The following is a 10,999-nucleotide window of genomic DNA, read 5'->3' on the forward strand; positions in this document are numbered from 1 at the left end:
TATATATATATATATATATATATATATATATGAATTGTCTAGATGAAATATATTGATCATCTTCTTCACAGGTGTTAAACCACAGCAGAAGTTCACAGCCGTCATTCACGCTGTCACGCCTCTTGTATCTCAGTCTCAACCGATTTTCAAGTTGCTAGTGGCTGTGGCCAAATCACAGTACTGTGCCCAGGTCAGTGTTATTTTAGTATTATTTATGTGCTATTATAGTATTTTGAAATAGCTTTTGTTTTTATATTTTCAGTTTTCATTTAATTTTAGTTTAGGTTTTAGTCATTTTGTTATGCGTCTTTGTCATTTTCATTAGTTTTGGGGTTTTTAGTAATATTTCTATTTAGCTTTCATTCATTTTAATTTAGTTTATTTTCCCTAATTTTAGTACTTCAACTTAATTTCTTTTTATTTCAGTTAGTTGCAAAATATCAGGCTTTCAGAAATATGGTCAAGCTCAAACACTTCAACTTCATTAATTCTAACTTTATTATTAAACAACTGCAAGAAAATGGAAACGATGGAAACAATAAAAACATCCACAATGTAAAAAAAAAAAAACTACTGTGATAAAATAAATTAATTACCATCTTTAAATATTGTGAGTTTATGATCTTGTTTATTAAGTTTGAATTCACTAACATTCAAAAGTAAGATTTTTTGGGAAAAAAAAAAGTACCGAAAGAAATAAAATTTATCAAAAGTGACAGTAAAAACTTTCCTTCTTTTCAACATTGCTAATTAGAAATGTTTCTTGAGCAGCAATTCAGCATATTAGAATGATTTCTGAAGGATCATGTGACACTGAAGACTGTAGTAATGATGCTGAAAATTCAGCTTCGCATCACAGGAATCAATTACATTTTTAAAAATATATTCAAATAGAACATAGTTATTGTAAAGTATAATAATATTTCACAATATTACTGTTTTTGCTGTATATCTCCATGTTTATGAAAGTTAAACGCTTGTGAGATTTGAGCCATGTTAATGTTATCGTTAAAGTGAGTCTGATGGATCTAATGAACATCAGTGGTGAGAAATGATTCAGAGATCATTCAAAACTCTTCCTTTTGCAGATCATCCAGGACCGTGTGTTGCAACATAACGCCCACAGCACTCTGATGTGGAATCGGTTGCCCGGAGGACTTTTCACTTTGCCCCAATACTCATCCTACCTAGGCGACTTCCCTTTCTTCTATGCTGTACTCGGTAAGCAGGCCACCGCTGTTTATCTTGAGCAGCAATTCAGCATATTAGAATGATTTCTGAAGGATCATGTGACACTGAAGACTGTAGTAATGATGCTGAAAATTCAGCTTCGCATCACAGGAATCAATTACATTTTTAAAAATATATTCAAATAGAACATAGTTATTGTAAAGTATAATAATATTTCACAATATTACTGTTTTTGCTGTATATCTCATCAAATAAATGCAGCGTTGGTGATGTTCTGTAATGTTTTCAAAAACATTAAAGAAACGTAACAACCCTAAACGTTTGTGTGATAGTGTATATGATATAAAAATGTAGTGAATAGTAGAAATGGCCCTGGTACAGCCTGCTTGACAGCATCTGTGTGCTTGTATCAGATCATCGTCCTGTGGAACTGTGACAAGCCTCTCCCTGCGAAGCACCGCTGGCCCGCCACCTCTGTTCCAGTCATCGTAATCGAGGGCGAGAGCAAGGTGAATCTCCACACCATGCTGTCTTTATATTCTCATCATATCAAATGAAGTGTCTGGTGTTACTCGCCTGCGATGAAAAATGATGGATGATGTATAGATTTGCTGCTGCCGTGGTTTTGCGCTGTGGCTTGAATGTTTTTCTTACTAAAGTTAGAGATATTGAGCATTTTCTGGAGGTTTCATGCATTGATTACATGTTTAGGTGATGAGCAGCCGATTTCTGCCCTATGAAAACATCAAAACAGATGCAGTCTTGAGTCTGGATGAAGACACTGTGCTCTCGACTACAGAGGTGAGCCAACAAATCAGAATGGTTCTAGGTTTTGTGAATTTTGCGTGCGTGTTGTATAAAACAAGTGCTCATGTTATTTCAGAAATGTGTACATTTGCTCATTAAAGTTTACACTATGTAACTTTTTATCCTTTAGTGGTTAAAGCATAAACACACATTACTTGGTAATGATCACCTTGATTATTGCCTCATCAGTGTGAATGTCACATGTAATAAAATCAAAACTCAAGAGAACGAAAGAAGGATATTTGAAAAAACAAGTAAGATTTTATATGGAAGCTTGTTTCTGCCACGGAATTAAAAAAATAGAAATTGCAACTTTTTTTCTCACAATGAGTGAGAAAAAAAGTGAATCTTTCTTGAGTTTATCTATCAATTTGCAAATTTTGCAAATCTGATTTTTTTTTTCCCCCTCTGGAATTCTGAGTTTAAACCCTGCAATTCTGACTTTTTTCCCAGGATTCTGAGTTTGCACCAACCAAACCCAAATTCTGTTTATTTGCTCTCACCACGGAATATAAAATAAAACGGTAATTACGACTTTTTATCTCACAGTTCTGACTTTTTTCTTGCAATTCCGATTTTATATCTCACAATTCAAACATTTCTTCTCAGAATTGTGAAATAAAATGTCATAATTACCTTTTTATTTATTTTTTTATCCCTTGGTGGAAGCAAGCTTCCATACTTATTTGCTGTTGTTTTGACTTGCTGAAATCGAGTTAAAAAAAAAAAAATGTCTCAAAAGTTTGGCAACACTGACATCAGACAAAGCGATTGCTATTCATATCAGATAACGATGAAAACTATTACTTAACAATAGGGATGCACCGATACCGATACTGCGCTCCTGTACTCGTACTCGTAAAAATGCCCCGATACCAAAAGCCGATACCAAACAGCGTGTGAATAGAGCTGTGTCCAGAAAAAGAAACACTGAAAACAGAACAACAGAGAGTAGAATGGAGTTATTAGAGATTAAGGATGTCTATGAAGTACATGTAAGTAATTAATATAATGTTAAACATTCAATATTCACGCCTGTATAGCGGATGTGCCCGAGCTGATAAGCAGAGCGCGCTGAGTGGATTGAGCGCGCGGCTGCACAGATGCGCGAGCTTGTCGAGTGAATATCTCACAGACATCACTGGAAAGTTTGTAGTTCGGTCAGATATGTCAAAAGCAAGTAAGTAAAACAATGCACAAGTTACTAAAGTTATTTGACGGTAAGGAAGAACGAGAGCGAGCGAGAGAGAGTCCGAGAGTCCAACTTCTGTTGCATGATCTTGATTGATGTTCGCTCCATTAGCGCATGCATTTGGATTAAAACTAAATCGTAAATATAAAACAAACAAAAATTATAGGCGCATTCACTATAAACAGCATTTATTTTAAAGCAGAAGTGAAACTAGCAGACTGGGTGAAATGCGCTAGGCTGTAAGTGTCTCTCTCATTCTGCACCAATACAAACGTGTGCACTGCATATGTTTAGCTTGCTTTAAGGCCAAAGTATACTTCGGTTTTTACTCGTACGCGAGGGTCCGTGTACACTGCGCGTGACGCAAATTACATCACCAAAATAGTACATTAAAATGAACAGTGAAAGTAACAAAAGCTTATACAATACATTTTAACAGGTATAATTAAGTGTGGAAATAACTGAAGGTAATATCTGTTTGCTAAATGAAGCCAACTAACATGATTCATATTATTATTATTATTATTATTACTATTATTTTGTTTCTGTAACAAACTGAAAAAAAAATTACAAATGCTGTGAAAATACAGGTATCGGCATTTACCAAAAATGAAAGTATCCGTATCGGACTCGTTCTGAAAAAAGTGGTATCGGTGCATCCCTACTTAACAAGGCTATTTATTGGCAAGTACACTAAAGTTGTAACTTGTAATTTGCATTGTTACAATGCAGTGCCATGCAAACTATGTTGATTAATGTTTTAACAAAATTTGTTACATTTTAATTTCAAACAAAAAATGGAGCTTTAAATTGTATTTTCAGCAATAAATTGCTTTTCAGTCACCCTGCTCTCTAAATATCAATATCTGCCGCATTGGTTGACCACTAACTTGAGTTTTACTCTTTTTATGCAGGACTGAATTCTGAGTTAAATATTTCTGAAATCTTGTTTGTGTCTGAGCTTTTGGAAACCGTTTAAATTGTTCAACACAGTGACAAATCTTAGGGTTTATGTGTGAATGGTTGAGTACTTATTAAAGAATTCTTGTTTCTGCAGGTGGATTTTGCCTTTACAGTTTGGCAGAGTTTCCCAGAGAGGATTGTGGGATACCCTGCACGGAGCCATTTTTGGGACTCTAACAAGGAGCGCTGGGGCTACACCTCCAAGTGGACCAATGACTACTCCATGGTGCTGACTGGAGCTGCTTTCTACCACAGGTAAGTTCCCTTCACAAGGAGGCACGAAGTCACTTTCCAGAACCTTCACCCTCTCTGCTCATCTGTGGTGGAATGAGCTGCCAACCTCCTGTACTGCTGAAACAGTCTAAGTACCCACATGTTCCCTAGGCAGGCAGCTCACTACTGTTAGTGATTCATCATGGTTGACAAGTTTTATAAAGGCATTTAACAGGCTATCTTTTCTTACTCCAGGTATTATAACTACTTGTATACACACTACCTGCCCAGCAGCTTAAAGAGTATGGTTGACCAGCTCTCAAACTGTGAAGACATCCTCATGAACTTCCTGGTGTCTGCTGTCACTAAGATGCCTCCTATCAAGGTCACCCAAAAGAAGCAGTACAAGGAGACGATGATGGGACAGGTACAAACTGCATTAAATCAATGTAATTGTCGCCGTTCTCAGTTTCAGATATTCACCTCGTATGTTCAGCTGTTTGAGTGCTAGTATTTCCTGCAGAGTTAAATCTGGAATTCTGGGGAAGGGTTGAGACAAGTGCGACACTGTTTTCCCCTCCCAAAAATAGCTTATAATGACTTGAGGAAATACTTCAGCTTCCTTCAACAGCTTCTGCTATTCTCATATTAAGATAGTCTGTTATTTTGAATGTGTTCTGTGAATTCCCTCAGCACTTTCTGCAAATCCAAAATTTCACGAAACCCGTCAAGAACCAGTGTTATTTTAATATCAATAGGTACTATTATAGTTTTTATAAATATTTTGAATTAATTTTTATTTTTAAATATTCCATTTTTATTTTAGTTTTAGTAATTGTGTTGTGTTTTTTTTTTATTATTAGTTTGTTTAAATGGTTTTTATTCGTTTTTATTTCAATTTCAGTTTTAATTAATTCAACTAAATACAAGTGCGAAATGTTGCCTTGGCAACTTGCTAAAATAAGTTTAAGTGCTTTATATTTTATTTTATTTCAGGTAATGCTAATTTTATTTCAAGTTATTAAAAAATGTTTATTTGATTGTTTTTAGTTTTAGTTTTAGTTAACTATAGTAACCCTGTCAAGATCATGCCTGGATTATATTTCACGTCAACATCAAAATATTTTATTTTATATGTAAAATAATATGTAATTAAATATTTCTATTTAAAATAATTAAAACATTAAAACGTCTTTTTAAAAGCCAATAGCCTATCTTGAATAGCCAATGTCTAAATATAATGTATTTTTGTTGTTGTTGTTGTTTACAAGTCAAATTTAGTTTAAAAGCAAAGTACAAGCCATTTTTTGTTTGAATTAGAATTTTTTATCCTTTATACATTATATGCAGTTGCATCGATCTGGTTTAACATTGATACACAAGCATTAAGAGAGAGAGCGTCTGTTATCCACATAGTTTTGCAACACCACAGCAAGGCATTTTCTGATTCATTAGCCGCTATAGGTAGATAACTAGAAGAATAACAGTGCAGTAAACAGTAAAACTGTTTACTACAGAGCAGTGTGTTCATGATTATGATAATATAAAATAATTTCAAGCAGCATAACGGGTTTGTGCAGGTAAAATAACAAGAAGCAAATGTCACCAGATGTCTTACACATTCAGGTTACAAATGATCGCATCCGCTCTTAAAGTTAAAAATAAGGTGGATATGGCGGCTAACTAACTCTGTCTTTCATTCGCAGACGTCCCGGGCATCACGTTGGGCAGATCCTGACCACTTTGCCCAGCGGCAGACGTGCATGAACAAATTTGCCAGCTGGTTTGGCACCATGCCCCTGGTCCATTCGCAGATGAGACTGGATCCCGTTCTGTTCAAGGACCAGGTATCGATACTGCGCAAAAAGTACAGAGACATCGAGAGACTCTGACGAAGCTTAGAAACCCTTTCCCTCTGAACGGGGATAGGAAACGGCATCCGAAAAAACCCCTGAAAAACCAGATCAACAGGGATAAAAACGGGGGCACGGAAACCCTCAGGGAGGGAGCGCATCAAGATTGGGGGAAGGTGTTGTGCTCGATGAAGATCCATCTGTTAGAGGTTGCCACTATTGATATATGAAAGCAAGAGGTTTTATTCCAGACCACATTGACGTTTTTTGGCTGAGTATAGCACAACACAAAGACACGCCAATATTGGCAGCTTTCTGTCTTCCACACCCCCTCTTATAATGCTTTGCCAATGACAATGGTGACCATGGCAAATTTGCCAAAGCCAGGCAGCCACACACACATCCACATGCAGTCAGAATATAGACTACCGCACGTCGGTTTAACCTCTGGATCAGACCTCTCCATGTTAGATGTGCAATAAGCCTGGCTGGAAGGGTCGCCTGCGGTCCAGCCATGCATGTTTATTCAGTTCGCCTTCGACAAGCGTTACGCCCCTCTTGAAGAAGTAGGATGACGTCCCGTGGAGAAGTCGAGCGTGCAAAACACCGTGCACAACATCACAGTGCCTGAGCTTTCAGATGGACCATATCTGGGAGCCCAAAGGGGTTTTGTATGAATGCAAATACACCTTGTTCATGCTGCTTATATTTGGATTCAAATGTAGGTGTTCCACAAATTGGCCCAAAGTTTTTTTTTTTTTTTTTACTTTTATTTCTATAAAAGCCTTTTGGTGTGTTTTGTCAAACTGACATAATTGTAGTATTTTTTGATGATTTAGACCCAATTCCACAAACATCTCGTTCTCTGTCTGGTTTTCTTGCGAGTCTTACAAGTGTAATGCCATATCAGAGGCCACGTTCACACTGCAGCTAATTCAGATGTCACTCCACTTCTTCTCTCTTTGTTTTTGAAAGTGACACATTTTTACATCTAAAATATTCTTACAATTCAAATTAATAATATAACTACTTGTTAATGCAGCGATGCCACTTTTCTAATGACAAGCGTGGAGGGGCTTAAAACACCAAATCTGTTTACGGTGGTTTGAAAAAAAAAAAAAATTCGGAATGTTCATACCCATTCTAATCTCCACTCACTGTTTCTTTCTTTAAAACAGCAAACATTTCAAATAGATGTTGCAATCCATTTCTGTTTTTTTGTCAGCCAGAGTTTATGTGGCTATTATGTACGTAGGTTTTCCACAAATTGGCCCAAAGTTTATTGTTTTTCTTTATTTCTATACAAGCCTTTTAATGTATTTTGTCAAACTGACATAACTGTAGTATTTTTCTGATGATTTAGACCCAATGCTACAAACGTCTGGTTTTCTTGCGAGTCTTACAAGTGTAATGCCATATCAGAAGCCACGTTCACACTGCAGCTAATTCAGATGTCACTCCACTTCTTCTCTCTTTGTTTTTGAAAGTGACACATTTTTACATCTAAAATATTCATATAATGACAACCACTTTTACAAATCAGTCTAATAATAACACGTTTTTTAATGCAGTGACGTCACTTGCTAATGACCAAACATTTTAAATCGATATTGCAATCCATTTCTCATTTGTTGTCAGTCATGAATAGTCAGTCAGAGTGTGCATGAGACTACTATGTAGGTTTTTGATTTTTCTTTCTTTTATACAAATTGACAAACTGACATAATTTTAGTATTTTTTAAAATGTTTTAGAACCAATGCCACAAACATTTACTGTCTGGTTTTCTTACGAGTGTAATGTCATTTGAGACCACGTTCACGCTGCAGCTAATTCAGTTGTCACTCCACTTCTGACTGCTTCATCGTGGTCTTAATTTGTTTATTTGGAAGTGACAAATGTGTTTTACATCTGGAAAGATTAGATAGTGACAACCACTTTTACAAATCAATCTAATAATAACAAATAGTTCATGCAGACGTCACTTGTCTAATGACAAACATGGAGGGACTAAAAACAGGTCGTTTGCTCAAATTGTTAAATGTTAACATCATTGTTCGCTAATAATTCTTTCTTTAAATGGATGTTCCAATCCATCCATTTAAATGTATTTATATTTTTTATATTTTCTCTAAAGGTTCAACTTCAACACTGTTCCATTTCAGAAAACCACATCCAATAATCCCTATGTTGTTTCAGTGTGTACGTGGCTAGTATGTATTTCTAGAATCACTCGCTCTAGCACACAGGATATAAGAGATATTTAACACTAGTTTCGCGTTTACTCTCGCAAATCAATGAAAGGTCTGAAAATGCTTGATTACGAGAGGACGTCATTCATTCAGAGCTTCAGGTCGAGTTTTGAGAACGTCTTCTATTGATTTTCTGTTAAGAAAGAACTATTAACTCATGTTCACTCTGGTTTTTCTCAGATTGGGATGGATAGAGCTGGCTGTCTCAGTGGAGACTGATTCAAAAGTACTTTTGATCAAAATCCATACACTTTAACATGGTCTTAAGTCAGGGTAGATGCCATATTTAATGTTGCATGAATGAAAACTCTGCCTTTTAGGGACGGACCTACAGTTTGTTCAGTGGGCTGCACTGTTTTGTTGTCAATAAAAATACGTCTTTGCAAAAAAACAAAAAAAAATGACGTGATATAGCACCTTAAGACAGTACAACCTACAGTATTGAACCAACTGTTAATTAAATATGGCATATACACAGACTTAAGGTTTAATGTCCCTACAATTACAAAAAAGTACCATATACAGTACTTTCGTTAGAGTATCTTCCCTATTAAAAACAATAGGGTTGAATATTATACATTGATGGTTTGGACCATGTGACGATAGAAATGTGTGAACTGGTAGTGATTTGTTTGACTGGTAATATATTTGCATGGTGATCATCTGATAGGACTGCTTTATTTTATATTTACAAAAAGAAAGAAACCAGGAGTAATGTGACAATACGGAACAGAATGTGTCCCAAATAATGTAGGAAGAGGGAAAACATTTAGGAGTGTTGAGTTGTTTTGCATTAATGTAGAATTGTTCTGATGTGCATGAATTGGGCCAAAACTCTGGCAAACGTCTCTCCAAATAAGGTATCGGTATCGGTATCGATATCGATATCGGTTCTAGTCACATATATCAGCATTCAATCAGGCCTTTCTCTCTTTTTTTGTCTCAAGTAAATGTGCCTTTTCTCAAGACACTTCTGCGTTATTTTGTTAGCCTTCAGCATCACAATCTCCTCTATAGCGTTCTTCTCTCTGGTCTTGTTCCCTTGGTTTAGTTTTCTCTGTCACACACTGGAGTTTTTCCGATGGTTCAGTACTGACATTCCTGCCTGTTTTGTAGGAGACACATCTCGGTCGCTCTTTCACTCGGCCTCATGTTTAAAAGTGTATTTAGCACACTTGAGGATTCATGTATTTCAGTTTAGATTCTTTCATCCTTGGACTTTAATTTACATCATTGCAAACAATAAACTGAAATTTTTTTTAAGATATAAAAGTGATTTTATAAGAAAAAGAAATAAATGATATTTGATACATTTGTATGTGTTGTTTTGTTTATATCAAGTGATATCAAACTGTGTCATATGTGACCCTGGAGCACAAAAGCAGTCTTAAGTCGCTGGGGTATATTTGTAGCAATAGTGGTCCAGGGTCACATATAAGGATGTAACGATTCACTCAACTCACGATCTGATACAATTCATGATACTTATTTCACAATACAATTTTCTCATGATTTTAGCAAAATGAGATTTAAGGCAAATTATAAATGAAAAGGTGTCCTGTTATTGTTTCTCATAAAAAATGCTGCACATTTCTTTGTAAAATTGAAATGTCAAATAACAAAACTAAATTGACATTTTAAAACAAATCCCAAATCAAATAAATATAAATAAGAGAAATCTCTTCATATAAACAAACTAAGGTTTTTATAAACACTGCTTTAAATGCATTATACAGAGGCGAGATGAAAAGAAAACACCATCTAAACTTTACATAGGGATTTACTGAAAAATATGGTGTAGATTTAATTTTCACTCCGAAATTCCTAGTAAATTTCCAAATTATTAGAAAGAATCGGCAAGTAACACATTGAATTAAACATGAATTGAAGGAGACTGAAAGACTGAAATAGTATTTTCTTGTAAAATGTACTCCAGTAATCTTCTAAAAATCATTTGCACTGTGTATTAAAGGGGTCATATGATGCGATTTCAATTTTTCCTTTCTCTTTGTAGTGTTACAAGCTCTTGGTGCATAAAGAAGATCTGTAAAGTTGCAAAGACTAAAGAGTGGATAGCTGGCCAATCAGAGCACACCTGGCTTTTCAGCTTTGTAAAAATCGACGCATTTCAGAAAGGAGGGGCATAGAGGAGAAACAATAATGAAAATAATGTGTTTTTTGAACCTTAAACCGAATAAACACATTTCAAGAGACATGTAAATAAGCGGCAATAGCTTTCATTTCTGCAGATTTACTGTGTGGCTTTGACACAGAGACCCGACAATAACCTGAACCGAGGCCACCGTCAGCCAGACTGAGGATTTCATGAAAAACTGCCTGCAATGTGAACAAACACAGCAGGAAATATAATCAAATATCTCATAAAAAAAAGACAGATTAATATCTACATGTGTAATATGTGATCACTGCTGTTGCCATGGGGAGGATAGATTTCCTTTATGAATATAAGCACAAAAAAAAGAGTTCTGTTTCAGAGACAAATTCATAGGATCACGTCATATATATATAT

General features: G+C 35.5%; 1 protein-coding gene across 1 annotated transcript in view; it reads left to right on the forward strand.

Annotated features, from left to right (window-relative positions):
- LOC107715577 (exostosin-1a-like) overlaps positions 1-6,988 on the forward strand; it is a 63,038-nt gene extending 56,050 nt beyond the window's left edge. Inside the window, 6 exon segments of the mRNA XM_016521721.1 lie at positions 24-190; positions 1,605-1,700; positions 1,903-1,992; positions 4,248-4,408; positions 4,622-4,793; positions 6,073-6,988. Of these exon segments, the coding sequence (XP_016377207.1) occupies positions 24-190; positions 1,605-1,700; positions 1,903-1,992; positions 4,248-4,408; positions 4,622-4,793; positions 6,073-6,258 (872 nt within the window). The 3' untranslated portion in view covers positions 6,259-6,988.
- Positions 6,989-10,999: the final 4,011 nt, after the last annotated feature.

Source organism: Sinocyclocheilus rhinocerous, unplaced genomic scaffold, assembly GCF_001515625.1.
Source record: "Sinocyclocheilus rhinocerous isolate Xijiao unplaced genomic scaffold, SAMN03320098_v1.1 scaffold2165, whole genome shotgun sequence".
NCBI classification, from domain to species: Eukaryota; Metazoa; Chordata; class Actinopteri; order Cypriniformes; family Cyprinidae; genus Sinocyclocheilus; species Sinocyclocheilus rhinocerous.